Source organism: Lepidochelys olivacea, assembly GCF_965140295.1.
Source record: "Lepidochelys olivacea isolate rLepOli2 genome assembly, chromosome: 2".
Lineage (NCBI taxonomy): Eukaryota > Metazoa > Chordata > Testudines > Cheloniidae > Lepidochelys > Lepidochelys olivacea.
Genome location: NC_140412.1, coordinates 267,364,773 through 267,385,777, shown reverse-complemented (window position 1 = coordinate 267,385,777; position 21,005 = coordinate 267,364,773). Strand labels below are relative to the sequence as shown.

At 46.2% G+C, this 21,005-nt stretch overlaps 2 protein-coding genes across 10 annotated transcripts in view; both read left to right on the top strand.

Moving 5' to 3' along the window:
- ELP6 (elongator acetyltransferase complex subunit 6) overlaps positions 1 to 2,519 on the top strand; it is a 39,606-nt gene extending 37,087 nt beyond the window's left edge. For both annotated transcript variants that reach the window (XM_084620498.1, XM_084620497.1), the window contains 2 exons: positions 889 to 1,035; positions 2,006 to 2,519. In XM_084620498.1, the coding sequence (XP_084476624.1) occupies positions 889 to 1,035; positions 2,006 to 2,134 (276 nt within the window). In that variant the 3' untranslated portion in view covers positions 2,135 to 2,519. The remainder of the gene's footprint in view (positions 1 to 888; positions 1,036 to 2,005) is intronic.
- Positions 2,520 to 9,459: 6,940 nt separating this feature from the next.
- Positions 9,460 to 21,005, top strand: part of SCAP (SREBF chaperone) — a 109,910-nt gene continuing 98,364 nt past the window's right edge. For 2 of the 8 annotated variants that reach the window (XM_084621506.1, XM_084621508.1), the window contains exons 1-2: positions 10,015 to 10,398; positions 12,486 to 12,627. The gene's annotated coding sequence lies outside the window, so the exon portion shown is untranslated. Of the gene's footprint in view, positions 9,538 to 10,014; positions 10,410 to 12,485; positions 12,628 to 21,005 lie in introns of those variants that run through there. The other 6 variants (XM_084621505.1, XM_084621509.1, XM_084621507.1 and 3 more) reach the window with 6 other exon arrangements.

The following is a 21,005-nucleotide window of genomic DNA, read 5'->3' as shown; positions in this document are numbered from 1 at the left end:
ACTTGCACAGTTCTGAAATGTTACCCCAAGTCATGCATGCTGTTTTTTGAGTGTGTGTGAATACAATCAACTTCAGAAGTTCTCCTTATTTGTGTACAAGTAACTCCTGAGAGTATTGCTGCTGAAAGAATCTTAAAATACCAAATCCACCTTTTACTGTCTATGCAGTGCTTTCCCCTTCTCCCCCGATTTCCTATAGCTTGGATCACAAAAATAGACTAGTCAGCATCACCTTTTTATTCTCTTGCTGGCTGCTAATGCTACAATGTGTGAGATGAAAATGGTGCCAGTGAATGTCTGCTTGTTTGGAATACTGTTTGCAAAGTAATTTAAAAATAAATAAATAATAGAAATATTTTTATTTCTGTACAAGGTAGTTTTTTTTTCTTTTGGAAAACTTTAAATTTGGGCCAGAATTTGACTTGACTTTAAATATTCAGTGGGCTGAGACAAAGACTCTCATGATATATTTTTAATGGAACTAGTTTTGGATTTTATAAAACTTGTTTCTTTTCTTTCACCAAATCAAACATTGGACATAATCCCCCAGGCAATGCCCCCTTCAGCTAGTTCTCTATTAGATGGTTCTTTAAGGTATAGCTCACAGAGTAGATGTCTGCTTGGCCAGACAGATCAGTTTAACTAACATTGACTGATTTGTAACAAAGGTTTGACGTATTTTTAGACTGGAGAGTTATATATAAGCTTGGTTATTCTCCCACTTGGCTCTGATTGAGAACCCAGATTGACGCAGATACCATGAAGCTAAGTGGCGAAGTAGCTTAGTTCGCAATGTGTTCGTGTGAATCCACGTCTCTGATCTCCTCTCATAATCCAGAATTGATTGTCAATGAGTCATTAATTCCCGCGTGACACTTTCTGTTCCAGGGGAACATAGTGGTGCTAGTGCACAGCAGTGATGATTCAGAAGATGAGGAGAATGACCTGGTTGTGAATTCCCTCTGTCACCAGAGCAACTTGATCCTTTGGGCAGAGGGGCTGGCTACTGGCTTCTGTAAAGATGTTCATGGACAGGTAAATCTTGCGGAAGCATTTTCCCTGCTCCCATTGCTGTCCTGAGACATGGTAACTTATTATATTCACCAATAATGCCTGGCTAGAGCCTCAGGTGCAGCCAGGGTATGTTTCATGCAGTTCAGGGGGTGAGGTGCAAATGGGATTTTAAGCCCCCTTTGTAGCTCCTGATGCAAGCACCAGTCTGACCCCAGCATAATTCAGAGCAACCTTAGGACTAACTTATTCCCTGCTGCCCCCAGCAGCCAAGGATGCTAGAGCACTGTGGCATTGTAATTACATTCCCTTTTCTCAGCCGCACCTCCTGGGGGCTTCCAGTGGGGATGACAGAGAGACACTGCACCTGCTCTTGGTCACCTGGGGCTTCTCCCTATGTTGGGGGAATCAGTGTAGTGGTACAAAGCACTGCAGAGTGGCGTAAAGCAGCCAGAGCAGGGTTAGGATCTGGCCTGTGGACTTTGCAAATGGCAGAAGTATGAAGTGAAGTCCATGTTTTTGTGCATCTAGTGCTGATGAAAGGGGCTGGACAGACAGCCCTGGAGACTGAAGTTCTTTACATAGAACAGCTGCAACACAGGCTGCACTAGTGCAAGCTTGTGCCCTGACACTAAGGTGATGGGTGTGCTATAAATATGGAGAAGCTTCTCCAGACTCCCATTCAGTCAGTCTCATCCATGACCTGGCTGGATCCCCGCTGCGGGAGAGAGAGCACTTCAGTCTTGAGGGCCCATTTGCTGCCTGGCCTCTCTGCCAAGCCTGCCACCAAGAAGGAGGTTTAGTGCTTGTTAAGATGGCTGCACAGGGCTTTCCAAAACGGCAGTGTCGAATCCTCCAGCCAGGTCAGTTCTGGATGTTAAAGGTATTTTAACACAAATACCACATCACCTGCTCAGGCCTTTCCCTTGGAGGGAGGATGCTGTGATTGCAGCCACAAGGAAGCAGCTTCTCACTCTTTCCCTTTCCTTTGCAGTTAAAGATCATTCAGAAGGGGTCATCCGAGCTGAAAGCAGAGAGGAATCTCTTCCGAATCTACCAGTATAAAATTCAGGACAAGAATGTCACATTTTTTGCCAGGGGAATGTCAGTAGCTGTGTTGTGAATTCCAAGGCACAATTCAGTGCAGGACTTGAGGCCAAGGGGAAAGTGGTGCTTGATACCTGGGAAAAAACAGGAGATGCCAGCAATACAGCCTGGGTATTTTTTCAGCAGTTTCCAGGGCCAATCCAGTAAATGTGGTGTGAGCAGGATTTGCATTGGCACTAAGTAGCATTTAAAACCCAGTCCTGCAGGGAACTCTGTGCAGGTGGAGGGATCTGCATGAGCTGAGCTTATTGCAGGTTCGGGGCCTGAATCAGTTCCCCTCCCTTTACTGTCCAGCAGCATTCCACTGTAGTATACAAAGGGTTCGAATTGCAAAGAAGAGCAAAATGTAATGAATTTTAAGTATAACTAATAAGCAGGCAGCTGCCATCTCGATAGTCTGATACAGCTTATTATTGTTCATTTATTTGAAAAAAAAAGTAGGCCTAGTCCATCAAGATTGCAGTTCCGTTGTGCTAGGCACTATATAAATAGTGAGAGACACTACCTGCCCTGAAATGCTTAAAAACATAAGAGCGGCCATACTGGGTCAGACCAAAGATCCATCTAGGCCAGTATCCTATCTTCTGATAGTGGCCAATGCCAGGTGCCCCAGAGCGAATGAACAGAACAGGTCATCATCAAGTGATCCATCCCCTGTTGTCTATTCCCAGCTTCTGGCAAACAGAGGCTAGGGACATCATCCCTGCCCAGCCTGGCTAATAGCTATTAATGGACCTATCCTCCTTGAATGTATCTAGTTCTTTCTTGAACCCTGTTATAGTCTTAGCCTTCACAACATCCTCTGGCAAAGAGTTCCACAGATTAATTGTGCATTGTATGAAGAAATACTTCCTTTTGTTTGGTTTAAGCCTGCTGCCTATTAATTTCATTTAGTGACCCCTAGTTCTTGTGTCATGAGGGGTAAATAACACTTCCCTATTTACTTTCTCCGTATCAGTCATGAGTTTATAGACCTCCGTCATATCTCCCCTCAGTTGTCTCTTTTCCAAGCTGAAAAGTCCCAATCTTATTAATCTCTCCTCACACAGAAGCCATTCCATACCCCTAATCATTTTTGTTGTCCTTTTTGAATCTTTTCAGATTTCTATATCTTTTTAGAGATGGGGAGACCACATCTGCACGCAGTATTCAAGATGTGAGCACACCATGGATTTATATAGAGGCAATATGATATTTTCTGTCTTATTATCTATCCTTTTCTTAATTAGTCCAATTAGACAAGACAGAAGGTAGGAGTGAAGGAATCAGTGCTAGCATTGGAAAGGCCTGGCAATCAAAGTTTAAAAATTCTAGAACTTATTTTAAACGGGGTTAAGAGTTGGTTTAATCACTGAAACATACCAAATGAGACAGCAGCTACAGGTGATCTGCACAGGGAAAAAATAGCCCGGTGCTCCTCTTCTGACTGTGTGTCTGTAGAAGGCCTGACAGGGCTTTATTATGGTTTTTTTCTTCTTCTTTATTCTAGAAATACAGATCCCACTCTTTGTTTGTCTTGTCTATTTAGAGTGCAACCTCTGGAGGGCATCTCTCTTGCTGTGTATTATGTACAGAGCCTAGCACAATGGATGTGCAGTCCCAGTTGACGCATGGAATACAATCCATTACTGACAATTGTGATATACTAGCAGCTTCTAATCTGTGTGTCTGAGAAAACCCTACTGAGAGATCATAATCAGAGTTTAATTTAAAAAAAAATTACATGCATTAAGTGACAAGTATCATTACTCAGCTGAGCTTTTTCTGGAGACTTCCATCTTTGTGGCAATGGGAAGGAGCTTAAATAAGAAGCTTCAGGGTGAGAGGGAGAAATGTTGGCACTCTCATCAGGCTCTGGCCAAATTTCTTTAGATTACCTGGATGTTTCTGCTAAATGACCAGAAGTGAAAGAGTTAACTTTGTGGTAGTTTAAATCTTCTTCATTGGGCTTCAGAGTTACTATTGCACTGAGATGAAAGGAGGGAGGAGAGAAGGGTCACACTTCTGGCTAAATCTCTCAACTTCAGGCTTTCAGTGCTGTTGTGTCTGAGTCTTGTCTACGTGGCCTAGTTCACGTTAATTAAGGTGCAAATTAGGTACCTTTTAGTTCTCACTGGCAGGATCTACGCAGGGCAGTTACAGTGCAATGCTTTAGCGTGTACTGCAGTTCAGACCCCTGTAGACTGCATTGTGGGGCCCAGTGGCCAAGCCCTCTGCTGCCTTAGGTAGATCACTGCAATGGGTCACAGTCGGAAGATTTTCTTTCCAGCCAGATGGGCCAGAATTGGAATTTTATTTTTAAATAAAATCTTGAAACCTGCAAAGATTGATGTGGTCACCAGAGAGGTACTGGTACAGCATGCCACAGTATACCATCTCACTGTGAGCCATGCACCAATGCAGTTCATAGCCAAAATCATATCACACCCAACATACGTAAATTATAGGGCTAGGATATGAGTTTAAAAACCGTCAAGCAGGCATGTAAAAAACCCAAAGCATGTCTTGTACCTGAGCAGGGGTGTAGTAATTCTTGTCTTGGTGTTAGATTTTAGCTGTGCAGAGTTTTCTTTAGGGCAGGTAAAAATGTTGTGCTCCGTGCCCAAGTGGGCCCATCAAGATATTGGGAATGTTCTCCATTGAATACTAAATTATGGTATTTTGCTGTTCAGTTTGACCTTTATCTCCAGCCTCCTTAATTGGCTGAGTTTGCGAGGCCCTGCACTCAGCTTGATGGCATTTCTAGGTTTTCTGTTTGGATGTAACACAATAACCTTTTGAACACTGTGTCCAATCAATTCCAAATGGTCAGGGAATGTTCTAAATCTCAATGGATAGGACTATGAACCCACAGAACAATGAGTTCCCATGTCCTTAAAGGAGCCATATCTCAGAATTTGTTTTTCACTGGAAATGTTCCCATTAACTGGAAGCCATAGTGCTTGCAGCCAGGCCTCCTCAGGCCTTGATTTTGAAAGGCTGGGCTAGGTCAGTATTTGGATGGGAAACCTCTAGGGAAATGTAGGTAGTGTTGATTCAGTAGGTGGCACTCTTTTGAATCAGCCCTAAACCAGTGTTGCAGCGAGGGTGGCCACTCCCACATCCCCAGAACATTGGACACTCCAGTACTTCCGGGAGCAGCATGAGCCTGCCCCCACTTGTGTGACCCCAGCTCCATCGGTGTGACCTCACACGCATGGTGCGTACGAGGTTGCTCTGGTGGGGATTGGGTGTCATGCTCTTCACAATGGTGTCCCCTGCCCATGATAGCAGACGAAAGCACATGCAGTTTTGCCTCAGTACTGGAGAGAGGGAAATCATTTAAAAACTGGACAAATAGCCTGCCTAGTCGCAGCACTGGGGTCCTGTGTGCGCTGCTGGAAGTGTTGTCTTTCAAGTCCTGACCACATGTGGTGGTTAAAGATCCCATGTAACTTTTTGCAACAATAGGAGTATTAATTAACCCCAGTCTTGGCCACATGTTAACTTCAGTCAGGGTAATTGCATTCTGCCTCTCTACGTCCCCCCCCAGAATTTCAATTGGATAATGACATTTGAAGTATGTCTACAAAAATGACAAGTATTTAAAACAAGACACTATTTAAAGCACTTGCTAGCAGTGGCAAACCTGTAGCAATGTTATAAAAGATGCCACATCCCTGGATTAGGGGAACTCCCTGAGCGAAGGCATAAAATAATTTAAGCCACGGGAAACTGCAGGATATAGAGGTTAGTGCTGTGTGTAATGTGGAATATTTTAGCCTCAGCTGACGAGATGGGAAAAAATGTGCCTCAAAAGAGCATTGGAGAGGTACATGGTACCTTTTCGATTCCATCTTTTCCCTCCAATTTGTCCTTCTTTGCTTCAATCTTCTTTCCTCTGCTTCTCTCTCCTCCACCAGTCCTTGGCCTTCTTTCTCTTCCCCGTGTCTAACACCATCCTTTCATTGTCTCTGTTCATTGTCTTGTGCAGGTAGGGCACAGGAATTCCTTTGTTTTCCATGTGTGGCTTATATAGGGCTTCTGCTGCTGCCTCTGCGAGATGTTCTTATGGGACCTGCATGACCTAAGTTATCTGATGTTGGCTGAACTCCAACCCTACTCTCACTCCAGTGGCACCAAATTTGTACAGAAAAGATGTCTTACTTTTAATAACAGGTTCAAAGACAGCTAAATTGCAAGAAGCTGCCACTATTTCCTGACAGATCATTGGGCAGCCGCACTTTGCAATGACCTCCTGCACAGAGGCCTGGGAGGTCACAGTGACATAGTTGCATTGTGCTACAGCAGACCTGAGCTATGAGCTGGTTCCTTGCAGGCACCATGTGCGAGTGTGACCTCCTGCAATGTTCTCATAATGCCTTATTAGTTCAGCTTGTCTCTCACAACTGTAACCTCATCTCCCAGAATGACCTCCACAGTGTGAGACGAAAAGTCAGACCCTACCTCCATTAGATGAGTTCCAGTTAAGGCCCTACTCCTGCATACATTTAAAAACACAAGATCGGGGTCTGAGGGCTTGGCTACACTTGTGAGGTACAGCGCAATAAAGGAGCCCTGGGCTCACTAGCTCACTTCCCGTCCACACTGGCAAGGCACGTAGAGCGCTCTGACTCCGTGGCTACAGCGCTGCTGGTTCTCCACCTCCACGAGTGGAATGTTTGCTGCGCCAGTGTGAACAGGGTGTTGCTTTACTGCACTCTGATCAGCCTCCGGAAACATAATCCCCTTAAGTGAAGTGGCCACTCTTGTCGTTCTGCAGGAATGTGGAAATGCCCTTTCAAAGCTCCGTTTAGGAGAAGCCAGCTGCTTATCAGCTCTGAGAAAAAGCCAACATTTACTGTTTGCTTTGAGTGAGGGCGGGGGCAGTAGCTTCTGGAGAAGCTGAAAGATGGTCTGCGCCCTAATGCACTACAATGGTAACCTGGGGAAACAGATACAGCTGGGCTAACAGGGTTACTCATCAACACAGGCCACGCCAGCTACCATAATGCACTGCTCCCAACGCCGCTGCAAATGTGGCCATGCCAGTGCGCTGTCAGATGTCAGTGTGGACAGACTGCAGCGCTTTCCCTACTGCACTCTCCAAAGGCGGGTTTAAATCACAGCACTCTACATCTGCAAGTGTAGCCATGCCCTGAGAGAGTCCCTTCATTCCATCTTGCTGCCTTCCCTGCATGAAACTAGCTTCCCTCCATGGAGTAGCAGTAGGTGTCAGGGCTGACATCCCCTGAAGCTGGATGGGGCATTTCCTGGAGGTATCGTTGGGCCTACAGCCCCATAGCAAGTCATAGTGGGAAGTCTGTCTTTACACCCATGAGGCTCTGGAAACTTTTTCTCTTTTTGTAATGGTAGTTTAAATTCTGCAGAAACTAACATGGACACTGTAGCATCACAAAGTACCACCCTTGCCTAGACTATACCTTACCTGCCCATAGCTGACAATAATGGCAAATTGAAAACCCTCATATTTCTCTTGGTGCTGACCCAGGCCGCTCTCTGATTTCTCTGACAGCAGTGGGGGAACACTGAAATGTGTGTGTATGTATGTATATATATATATACATATATATAAAAATTAGGAAATAATATTCCCCTAAGTAATATATGTGACCTTATTATTTATCATTGCTGCTAGTGGGAATGGTTCTGTTCCTCCTAGATTGTATTTAGCCTCCCCTTTGTGCCCACACCCATCGCACCCATGGCTGCAGCACTACTTGCAAAGACTGAGAGCCTGGAGGCCATCCTGTGACACTTAGAACAGCTTGAGGTTAGGCACTGACCTAGTCCCTGACAGTATATGGAGTATTACTATATGTTGACCTAAGCTGGCCTGGCATGGATCTTTAGACTTCAACCAGCTGCTGCAGCATGGCATGATGAGCTGTCCTGACCTGGTCTCTGTACCTGTCATGATGTGGTACTGCACCACATCCTCACCTGATTTGTGACATCAGACTTGTACAGCACTATGTGGCAATGCAAGTAACTCAGCCCTGGTGCTGCGTGGCTTACCTTCCTGATCCTGCCACTGCACAGTTTCCAGCTCCCAGGGCCACATGGTATCCCATCCCTGACTGCAGTGCCATCTCAGCCCATCCCTGTTCCCGGTGCCAGCCCGCATCCCAACGTGTAGCGGACCCCAGTGCCATCTGGCCCCTGCCCCTGCTGCCACGGGCTGTCCTATCCCGGGCGCTGTGTGGTGTCCTGTCCTTCAGGCTGCAAGGTACCCCCGAGCCTGGTGTGGAGGGGCATCTGGCCCCTGTGCCGCGTGGCATCCCGTCTCTGTCAGCAGCCAGAGGTTGCCCCTTGCCTGTTCCTAACCCTGGCTACAGCAGCATCCAGGCCCCAGGCGGGGTTCGAGCCTGGCCCTATTGCCTCCGCACAACCCCATGCTATGCAGTGCCCAGCCTGGGGCGGCGGGGGGGGGGGGGGAGCCGGGCCCGGCCTTAGCCTTGGCCAGCTGCGGGGGGGGGGAGCAGACTCGGGGCTCTGTCTTGGCCCACAGCCCCCCCCCATGGCCTGACCCTGTCTTGGCCCACAGCCCCCCCATCATGGCCTGACCCTGTCTTGGCCCACAGCCGCCCCCCTCCATGGCCTGACCCTGTCTTGGCCCACAGCCGCCCCCCTCCATGGCCTGACCCTGTCTTGGCCCACAGCCCCCCCATCATGGCCTGACCCTGTCTTGGCCCACAGCCGCCCCCCCCCCATGGCCTGACCCTGTCTTGGCCCACAGCCCCCCCATCATGGCCTGACCCTGTCTTGGCCCACAGCCGCCCCCCCCCGCATGGCCTGACCCTGTCTTGGCCCACAGCCGCCCCCCTCCATGGCCTGACCCTGTCTTGGCCCACAGCCGCTCCCCCCCCATGGCCTGACCCTGTCTTGGCCCACAGCCCCCCCATCATGGCCTGACCCTGTCTTGGCCCACAGCCGCCCCCCACCCATGGCCTGACCCTGTCTTGGCCCACAGCCGCCCCCCCCCCCCATGGCCTGACCCTGTCTTGGCCCACAGCCCCCCCATCATGGCCTGACCCTGTCTTGGCCCACAGCCCCCCCATCATGGCCTGACCCTGTCTTGGCCCACAGCCGCCCCCCCCCATGGCCTGACCCTGTCTTGGCCCACGACCCCACCCTGCCCCCAGGGCACTGACTGGGGCGCCGAGGCCCCGCCTTTCCCCCTCAACGGGCACAGGGCGGCGCCGCTCCGGGCACCCCACGCAGGGGCGGAGCCCCCAGCGCAGAGGGAGGGAGGGAGGGAGGGGCGTGGTTATGGCCTGAGGGGCGCGGCCGTGGCAGGAGGCGGGGCCCAGCGCGCGTGGGCGCGGCTCGGCGTAAGGGTGAGAGGGGAAAGGTCAGAGGTGAGGCGCTGGCTCGGGCTGGGAGCCGAGCGGCGCGAGACCCGCCCACCCCCGTGAGGTGAGAGACACGCGCGCTTCTCTCCCCCCCCTTTTCAGGCCGTGGCACGAGCGCTCTGCGTCGTCGTGTCCCCCCCCCCTCAGCGGGGGCGGTGACCGCCCACCCCCGGGCTCTGCCCCTGCGCCGGGGCTCGGACACGTGGGGCCCGGGGGAGCCCCCGCGCCGTAGGGGGGGCCCGTTAAAAGGGGCCAGCGCTAGCGGGGGAGGGGCAGGTCGGGCCGCGCCCGCCAGTCCCCCGTTCCCTGCCTGGGTGGGGGGGGGGCGCTGCCGTCCCGTGTCCCCGCGCGTGCAGCCGCCTCGCGTGGGGAGCCGCCGGCCGGGACACACCGTCCTGTGACGCGCGCCGGGTGAAGCCAACGGGGCGTGCAGCGAGACCCCCCCCCGGCACAGCGGGCCCGGCCGGCCGTGGCCACCCCCCCCCCCCCCCGGCAGGGCGTGTGTGTGTGTGTGTGTTTGGGATGCCCTGCAACCAGTGGGAGGAGACCGAGCTCCCCCCTTCCCTCTCTCCCTCGGCCCGGGGTCCTTCGGCTCAGGCGGAGCGGGCTGGTGCCGGAGAGATTTTTGAGTCGGACTCTTGCTTCAGGTTGTTTCTGGTCCTGGGGCCTCGGTCTCCCACTGCAGGAGCGGAGACACTGCCTGGAGAGTTGTGCAGAGCGTCGCCAAAAGGCCTGCCCTGTGCAGGGGTTAAATAACCAGCAAAGCGGGGAGGGGGCATGAAGCAGCCCAGGGAAGAGAGGACAGGGAAGCCTCCCGCTAACCTGGCCTGTGGTGGAGAGCGCTCAGACGGCTTCTCTGGACCTTAAGAATGGCCGAGGAAAAGGCTCACTTGCCCACAGTAGCCGGATGCTGAAGAGAGAAGAGGCAAGTAGTAGGTATGGGGAGAGTGAAGCGGTTCCGCCACCTGGGTTAACTTACAGAGGTTTCTACAAAGTAAGGCTGGGGTGGGGGGAACTCGCTCACCTGAGTCAAATGGAGGTTTGGGGTATGCTGAGGAGCCACTGCTGTGTCTGCCTGCAGGAACAGGGGATGGGAAGGGAGCGTGGGGAACAGAGCAGCCCACTGTTCCTTCCTCTAGAGGTGAGCAGGGAGTGGTGACCCTGAGCCATTCCTCCTTTTGCAGGAGGCGTAGGTGGGGAAGGCATGGGGGATAAATGGACTCTCTAAGCAAGGACCTGTGAGAGAGAGAGAAAACACAGAGAAGGTAGGAAGAGACCACATGGTGGTCTGGGAGTGGAAATAGGAGGATGGAGGGGAAGAGAAGTTAATTACAGACGCTGAAAACCAAGAAGAAAATGCAATCTGATCAATGAAAGGAAAGAAAAGGGAGAAAGTAACAGGCAGTTAAGAAGGGAAAGAAGGTCTAATAAAGTCAGACATGAAGTAAGTTACTCAGTTATTAAGTAGACTTGATTGACAAGTGAGAAGTATTTGATTATCACTTTAAGAGAGCAAAACTGTACACTCCATGGATGAGGGGGTGTGATGGCACAGGGCTATTTCACTCTCACCTTCAGCTCTAGTAGGTCTAGCCTTTCAGCTTGTAAGTGTTAGATTAGTGATTTTCAACAGGTGGTCTGTGGACCACTGGGGGTCCACAGACTATGCCTAAGATTTCCAAAAGGGGCTGCACCTTCATTTGAAATTTTTTAGGGGTCTCCAAATGAAAAAAGGTTGAAAACCACTGGGTTAGAGAAACTGTTTCAAGCTCTGCGAAAGAGAAGGAGGGTGGCTTCTGGAAGGAATGGGGAGGCAGAGAAGCTGTTTGAAGACTGGCCAGGTCTCCACTACAGGCCTATCGCAGTATAACTTCATCACCAGGATTGTGAAAAATCCACACCCCCTGACCGACCTAGTTATACAGACCTAACCCCCTGTGTGCTATGTCGACAGGAGAGCTTTTCCTGTTGATGTCCCCACAGCCTCTTGGGGAGGTGGATTAACTATGGCAACAGGAGAAGCTCTCCTGTTGATGTAGTAGTGTCTTCACTGAAGTGCTACAGTGACATAGCTGCAGTGCTGAACTTGAAGAAAAGCTCTGAGGTGATGTGGTTGTGTCTCTCTGTGCGTGGTGAGTAAAAATAGTTGGGCCTTTGCTGGGTGTTGGACTTTGGGAGGAGAAGCTGCACCACTTGATGCCTTTTCCCAAAATCTCTGGATGCAACTTCCATTTATTTCTAGAGGGTTTTAAAATACAAAGGAACTTCCTCTTTGCACTTTATTATGATAAGTCCTTTGAGAAACCAATGACTTCCATAGCAACACATGAATACAATAAGATTAGGGTTACAGGAACTAGTGTGTGATGCAGCAGGTGGGTCAGTTGGTGTATTCTTTTAAAAAGGGAACATTGTTTGAGTTTATTTGTCTTGTTAGATATAAACTATGCTGAAAGTCTTGCTGTTAGTCTCTGACTTCCCTCACAAGAATACTTAGCTTTCAGTGGTTAATTGGAATGGCTGATATTAACTCTGCTTCGTATCTTGAACTACAAAGTTTTAGTCTAGCAGGATGCTTATTTTTTACCTTTTCAAATAAGTGGCTTCAGTAATCTGATGCACTAAAATTATAGAAGGGCAAAATACAATCAGTTTGGCTTTAGAAATGTGAAAGTGTGTCCTGATATTCATAGTCAATGCATCTGGTCAAATTAAATCTTTATTGTAGACAACTGTTGGAAGAATTTTTAAATGTTCCTTTTATTGAACTAAAAGGGTTGCTGGACATGCCTAGTTTCAAACTTTTAATGAACCTGCAGAGAGAAAAAAAATGACTTGATCAAAGGGCTGGAGAAGAGTGACAGCTTTTGGTATGAGCTAAAGATGTGTAGCTTGTCTAAGGGGTGTGGTACACTGAAAACTATTGGTATGGGTATGTCTCAGAGTGTGAAAAATCCACACCCTTGAGAGAGATGGGTATGCCGATGTGACTCTCAGTGTTGACCATGCTAGGTCAACGGAAGAATTCTGTCGAGCCAGCTACTGCCTGTCAGGGAGATGGACTGGCTTCAGTGACAAGAGAACCCCTCTTGAATTGTGGACACCAGAACCGGACTCAGTATTCCTGCGGCAGTGGCACCAACACCAAATAGAGGTAAAATAAGCTCCCTGCTCCCTGTTTAAGCATCTCAGAATTGCATGGACTCTTTGGGAGCTCATTTTCAGCTGATTATCTGCCACAACCCCCAAATCTTTCTCCAGAGTCACTGCTTTGCAGGATAGTGTCCCCCATCCTGTAAGGATGGCTGGCATTCTTTGTTCATAGATATATACATTTACATTTGGCCATATTAAAAACATATATTGGTTGCTTACATCCAGTTTACCAAGTGATCCAGATCACTCAGAACCAGTGACCTGTCCTCTTCATTATGTACCACTCCCCCAATTTTTGTGTTACCTGCAAATGTTATCAGTGATGACCTTTTCTTCGGGTCATTGATAAAAATAGTAAATAGCATAGGGCCAAGAGCTGATCCTTGAGGGACCCCACTGGAAAACACATCTACTCAGTGATGGTTCCACATTTACAATTACATGTTGAGACCTATCAGTTAGCCAGTTTTTAATCTATTTAGTGTGTTGCATTAAATATCTGCATATTATAGACATGCAAATTAATTACAGCATAAGGGGGTGCAGCTCAAAGAAATTGTGAATAGGGTGACCAAAGGAAAACTTAGGTTGAATATTCAGAAACCTTTTTACAGTGAAATCGCTGGCCTTTGCTGCCTTTTCACTCTTCTATCCTGACCAACACATGGCTGTGAAAATCCTATTCCTTGCCTGCTGCTTTCATGGTGTCCAACCCCTTTCCAAACCCCATCACTGTCTTCCTCCCATCTGTCTCACATTCAAGCTCCTTCTTTGTCTTTAAACCACTACCTACCCAACTTGTCCTCCATCTGCCATCATGTTCTCTTTTCATTCTACCCAGTCCATGCAAGTAACCACCCTTTCATCTCCTCATGGAAAGCAAAGAAAATAAGTTGTTAGATCTGGTGCAGGGTCTCTGAGGGGGCAGCGGTGGGGGATTCTTCAGTAATGCAGCTCTGTGGCTTATGATCCGTCTAGCTCAGAATCTGCAATGATTCCTGCTCATCTGAAGAGTCCAAATCAAAGAAGAAAAAGCAACAGAATGGGACTGTGTACTGTGTTGAGTGCTCAGTGATTCTTTGATGCCAGCCCTGAGGTTGGGGCACCTGCTCCATTTACATAACTCTTGCTAGTTGTTGCATAATCAGTGTGTCTTGACAAGGAGCAACAAGAGTCCTGTTTCTGGGACCGGGGGTTTCATTGTGAGGGAGCAGACAGCCTCCGAGTGTGGGAAGGGGAGAGGAGTTGCATTTCTTCTTTGGCAGTGGTTAAATTAATCTTGTATGGATCTTTGTGACAAAGGTGCCTGGGGAATAATAGATACCTTGTTCTCAACAGCAACAGTCTCAAAGTCAGACTAGTTATGTAACAAATCGCTTTAGGCGGTGTTTCACCAGTGGATGGAGAGACTTGAATAGTTGCTTGCTGCTCTCAAAAATCAAATGTCTAATCTGTAATTCTTTTTATATGATTATTGTATTGCTCAGAATTAAAATAGAGGATCATCTGCTCCTGCAAGGTGCTGGCTTCAGCAGGAGTTCTGAGCTTCTAGCATCTTGTGTATTCAGGCCTGTGAAAAGGTATTTTTGTAATCTAGAGTCTTTTTGAAAGTAATCTGTTGCTATTGTGAGTCACCTCACAGATACCTGCATTTCAGTGGAGTGTGAAATAACTTAATATGTCTGTACAATTGCTTAGTAAGTTTGTAGAGTGCATTGAAATTCCATTTTGTTGAAAAATGCTGTTTAAATGAAAGTTCATTGTTATACATTTTAAAAGAAGTTTTAGTGTTTGAATGCCAGGTGGCTTAAGGTAATATTACAGGGAAATCAATGCTGAAGGCTAACTTTTTACTTTGTGGGCTAAAAGGTCAGATGTACGCTCAGCTTCTCTTTTCATTCTAGCACAGCACATAGCTCTTTCTCTGGGGAGAGCACCTGTTAGTTATGTCAGAGCTGAAATTTACAAGAGTGAAGAAATGTATGTGACTGAAATAACTTTGCAAGTCTAATGCCTTGTGTACACTTTAAAGGATTTGTCAGTAGAGCTATTATCAGTAAACTCCCTTAGTGGAGACACAACTTATACTGGCAAATAAGCTATATGAGCAAAAAGAACTCATTACATGCCAGTTCTCCAAAGAGTAAGCTATACTGGCAAAAGGACTTTCTTGTTGATAGAACTGCATCTGTACACTAGGGCTATTGCTGGTATGGCTCTGTCAGGGGAATGACTTTATTTTTCTACACTCCTAACCAAAATAGCTATGCTACCAAAACTTTTACATGTACCTCAGGCTGAAGTACATGAGTTGTACTGGGTCCAGCTAATGGAAATATGTTACTTAAGACAGGAAAAGGTGCTTTTTTCCCTGCATTGCATGATACAGGGATTTTAGAAACCCTAGGTGCTTTTCCTATAAACTTGTTAGAATTTCAGAAGGTTCTTCAGATTCAGAACCATGATATTGCATAGCTCTGAAAAATATAAGGCAAAATGTATAGAACGGTTGGTTGAAGGGGTCGTATACTCTAATAGCCAGAGGACTGGCTCTTGGTTTTAACTCTGCTAGGCTTGATGTGGACCTTGAGCAAATCACAATCTCTTTCCAGGTTCCCATCTATGAAGCTGAGGCTTGGTTAGTGTTGGTAAAGCATTCACTTCCACAGCACCTTTCATCTGAAGAACTGAAAGTGGGTTTAGTAGTAATACCTGGTGTCTGAGTGTGTGCATGTTCTTATTCTAAAAACCACCAACTTCGGCTCGCTTACTCACAAAAAAAATTGAATCATTTAACGTTTCCAGCATATTCTACAAGACAAACCACACAACTGAAAGGCTAAGGTATGAATAAGCTCATAGGATAGTCCACTCAGTACCAACTCGGAACATCACCAAAGTTGACTAGTGAATTAAGTGAAATGGTGTGCTGAGGCAGAAAACAAAATTGTTGGTGGCACAAAACCTGATCCAAGTCTACTTGCCAGAAGCACAAAGACTTCCTGTAGGGCTCTCCTGCTCTTCTATCCCTCCTCCATCAAAACAATAAAATAATGGCCAGCAGAGTTGTTCTGCATGGCGAACCAATTAATTAATCCAGATGGCCTAAATCAGTCATTGGATCCAAGCACTGGCTGCTGTGACTAGCTTTCATCCTACTCTGAATAAAATCCCTTCTGAATACAAGAGGAATTGGTCAAGGCATAAAATTCAGAAATGGATCAGCCCAAATTAATCACTTGATCACCTCAAAAGGGTTAGATCCTGTCTCACTGTAATAGCTGTTGTAAATATTTGAGCTGGTACTTGTGAAAAAGGTGTCACTCCTGGCTGATAAAAGACCATGGAGAATTGTGCTTGCCACTAACAGAAATGACAGTTTCCTCCAGAAAAATTAACATGCCAACTTCTTTGAAAAATAGAATAGTCCACCTGATCCTCAGAAAGCCACTACTGGATGTAGAAAACCTCTCCAACCCCCCACTTCTAAGCAAAATCAAGAGGAGCTTCCTATTATGACGGGAGGGAGAAAACTGAGAAGTGTGGTAAGGAATTTGCTGTGAGATCTAGTTTAGCTGAGAAGTGCTTTGAAAATTCACTGCAGTATCTATGTAGCCCTAGATTGAGCTACTGATCTAGAGACGACAAGTGGGATAGCAATTTCCTGCATCATCACTTCCCCCTCCAGTAGAATACATTTGAGTGTTGCATAAACCCTCTTTCCCTTTCTCCACCAAAAAAAAAATTGCCCTTGAAAAATGGGGAAAAAAAAAATGAAATATGGATGTTCTCTTCTGTCGTGGTGAAATCCCCCTTAACAAGGCTGCAACAATAGAAAATATTTTGTTCAAAAGTGTACCCAAGGCCACTTCTAGGAAGGAGCATGACATGCAGAAATGATTCGTGGCCCACAGATTTTCTCCACTCTGTTTTTCGTTTCGTTGTGGGTTTTTTGTGTTTTGGTTTTTTTTTTTTTTTTGAAGTAGAGGGCAATAAAGACCACAGTTTATTCAATTTTATCTTGCTCTTCCTGCATCAGGGATTCGTCCTTCATAACGAAAGGAACCATGTGCTCAGGATAAAGATACAGAGGCAGTGCCAAACTTTTACCCGAAACTGGATGTAGGAGTAAACAGATGACAGTGCAGTTGGGGAATTGCTTACTTAAGAGACAAGTGAATTTTTTCTGGGTACACTGTGCATATAAGACATAACTGATGTATATTTATATTTTTTACAATAAAAACCGCCTTTACGCTGACAGTGTTATCCAAAGATTTCAGAAAGGAGTGGGGAGGTAAATATTATCCCTGTGCATACAGGTAGGGAAATGACTTGCTGAAGGTCAGAGTGAGGCAGTGTCAGAGCAAGGAATAAAAGCTCAGATCTTGTGCTTTAACCACTAGATTATAATGCTGCTCTGGCTAGTGGGGCAATAATATGCAGGTCCTCTAAGAACAGAGATGTCTCATTGTTTCCTTATGCTCCCTTGTCTCTCTATCCACCTATTGTCTCTTGTCTTATACTTAGATTGTAAGCTCTTTAAGGTAAAGACTGTCTTTTGTGTGTGTGTGTGTGTTTGCATAGCACCTAACATGATAGGGGCCCCAAACATGGACCAGGGCCCCTAGGCACTAGTGCAATGCATACAATAAATGATATGGATGCCACTCTATTACAGCCTATCATTTCTCTTGTTTGTTGAAGACTGTGTGGGGAAGGGACATAAGACACTTTTTAAAACTAGAGGGAGAAGATGCTGTGTTCTGTTTCAGCATAATAATTGGTGTGCAAAAGTGTGTACTGGTTTTGGGTGGTTCTGTAATTCTCTCACATCTGTTGTGATGGATGTGCTAAATTGTACTTCCTGCCTTTAGTGAATCGTGTGTGTGTGAGAGAGATATTAAAAAAACAAAGAAACCAAAAAACCCACCAGGATGTGATGGTGGAAGTGTTAGCTGACTGATGCATCCCCAGCCTAAAAGTACTTCTCAGTCAGACATACATGTTGGTCTTCCTTCATTGGTCTCATTTATCAAAGGTCTTGGCAAACTGAAGAGAGTTACTGTCTTATTTAGTAATGCTCAAAAGTATGTTAAGTGCTTCACGGTACAAATAGAAAGATATGCCCAGAAGCTTACAACTGAAGTGTTAACTTGAAGTCATGGGGTGAGAGGGAACACGAGCAAGATGATGAAACTTAGCTTTGGTAAGTGTACATTATTTGTAAACTCTAAATAACTGAGAGGAGCAACCAATGATCCGGGGACTGGAGGGATTGATTGACTGTGGAAAGAGCTAAAATGGTATAACTTGGTGAAACTATATCCAAAAGAAACCTACAAAGTGGTGGTGAAAATTGAGGGGTGGAGTTTAGTTAAGGCCTACAACAGGATAAATAACAATAATAATACTTGGCACTTCTAATCCCTACAGATTATTTTTCATGGAGATATAGTTTAAATTTTTTAAACTGGAAAAAAATACATTTGCAAGATAGTATGTATTGCTCTGGCATTTTGGGGTGTAATTGGAGCTGTATGCTTAAACTATGGTGGTGTTTCCTTGTATCCAGGAGACACTTTTTGCATGACTTGACTACCATAGCTGGAATCTGGAAAGAACTTTTCCTCCATGCCCATAAGAGCATGTTAATGGGATTCTTGGTGTTTTTTTATGCTTTCCTCTGTAGTTCCGAGCAGGTACCTGCTGAGTATCATGGGGGTCTGTTCCCCTCCATGATCAGTTGCAGAGGGCAGTGGTAGACCTTGCTCCTTATCGCTTGTAGGTTTTCAGTATGCTGCATTTCAGAGTGCAGAGGATGTAATTGCATGTGGTTGTTGCATCATCCTTTTGATTTATAGGGCAGGTGCATTCCCTAGCCATTTGCTGTGAAGCAGCCACATTGATAAACAAGAGGAGGCTGATTATTCCATGAGTGGTGACATGATCAGACATTATACAGCTTCCATTAGGTTGTTGGTGAAGATCTCCCCATAACTTCATAACTGCAGAATCCGTGAACAAAACCAGTTCCCCATGTTTTACCTTCTGCATGGCGTCTAAGTACAGAGTTCCTTCAAGTAATGTCCAGGTCTGCCCATGCAGATGGTGCCCCCTAATGAAGGAAATGAGACCCAGTGTTATGTGATAATGGCAATAGGCCAGTCGGGATCGGTAACTAGAGCTGATATTTGTGTCAATAAACCTTAAATTTCAGAGTAAGGCTATTAGCTATGGCAGTCCCAGGCAAGTTCTACTTCTGCGGTGGTGGTAGTGGAGAGAAATGGACTTGGCTAAAACTGCCTCTTAGTAGCCTATACTACCAAGCATGGCTAGCTTCAGGACATGAACGGTGGAAGAGGCTGTCAACCTGGTGTGGACTGATAGAATGAATGTTGGCAAACTACTACAGAATGGCTCAGTGGAAATCCTGTTTGATGAAAAAAATCCCTTGACCAAACAGTTTGTTTTCTGAAGGGCTTGATGACATTGAGAACCACTTAACACACTTATTGGAGAGGCATGTCCTTGTGAGACTGTGCAGAGGGCAGGTTCTACACTAAACTGATACATAGCTCTTTCTGTTGAGTCCTTCAGGAAATGTGATGGTCTGCATCTCTTCTCTATACCAAGCCATTGAACTTCTCTCCATGTTCACTTTGCTTTCTGGGCAGCTGTCGTCATCTGAAGTGCGACGCTTTGGGGCTCCCCATTTCTTCTCTTGCTGTGATTTCAACACCTGGCTTAATCCTGCTTAAATGTCAAGATTTCTCTAAATCATACTGGGTTTTGCTTTACATAACTAAGATTTTGTAGTTAGAATTTAGCTGATAATTTTATGTATGAGGCAGGATAAATTCCAGCTTGCACTCCCATATCTGTACTTGCTGTACAGGACATTCAGTAATAAAAATTTGACAGTGTTGTAAATGGCTATGACTCCTGCAAGACACGCTGGAAAAAATTATCTCCAGTAAGAAAGGTTTCCATGCTACATCTTCATTTTTTATTCCTGTTAAATATGGTTGTAGGAAGAACAGAGGGCTGCTAACCTGGACAAACGTTTGCTCAGAAGTGGTCTAAAGTAGTAGCTTTGTAGAAAAGGGAACTATGTTGGAAAAATAAGTCTTCTATTTCATATGATGTGGATAGAGGTTCTATTAACCTCCCTTTGGCTAAATCAAAAATGGGAAGTAAATTTCTAAACAACGTAGATGTCTCTTTCAACTGATCCTTCCATTTCTTTACTGTCTTTCATCCAGAATAGCTGGATTTCAGGGCATGCCCGAATGTGTGTTCATGTCATCCATACCAGTCAAAGCAGCATTATATGCCATTATATGACAAGAATCAAAGAACACCTAGTCCAACTGAAAGTACAGAGGGACATTCTGGCAAATGAGAACCAATGTAATTACTATACTTAACTCATTTGTCCTGGACAAATTTCAATTTAATGCTCTTCTCTTGTGGAGTAGAGGACCACGGGATGTCCCAAAAGTGAGGGCTGGTGCTTGTCTTGTGCTACTAAAGGAATCAGCACTTTAGGTGGTTACTGAGATCATTCAGCCTCTTTGTAAGATCAAGGGTTGCTTGTTTCAGCAGCTCCGTTCTCTTTTTTTAAAGCCTTTGTGAGGCCAGCTTACTTTTCTTGTTTGTGTTCTCAAATGCTGGCTATTTTGATACTGGTCATTATTTCTCAGCATCCCAAGATGTGGTAGGTGCCTTGCAAAACCATGGTCCATACTTCAAACAGCTTGCAGTCTAATACATCCCAAGACTTGACTGAGTGTTATAGCTGAGGGGAGAGGGTAGGAAAGGGTGGCACCAAGAGTGACTACGCACTGAGACATGTATACATCTTAATGGTATGGTCCCTTAATTTTTTGTTAAACTCACTTCTGCCATGAAGGTGTGAATATTTTTTTTGTTTTAGAGGGATTTGAATGAGCTGAGGGAAGTGGCTTGGGGAGCAATTCGAAGCCCAAGAGGCATGGTGGGAAAAGCTGTAGAGACACGTTGGGGAAAAGGATAAGCAAGAAGTAGCTGATGTTTGCTGAAAATGGTTGCTGTTTGTTGGTGAACCACATGAAAGAAGATCAGGTCAGAGATATAGGTAGGGGCAGCTTGCTGTTCTTATCTTCAAGACTCTAACAGTTAGAGCCTTAATTTGATGTGCAGTGCGATAGGGGGCCAGAGACCTGGCTTGATTGACAGTGTGGTCACAGATAGTGATATGTTTTGGATTGGAAAGATGTGGTCTGGTTCCGGTAGCTGTGATGTGTATCCCATGTGATGAGAGCATGGGAAGGGGCCCAGTTCAAACCTAGTTACTGAGTTGATCACTTGGCTGATGTTGTTTTCTGGGGGTAG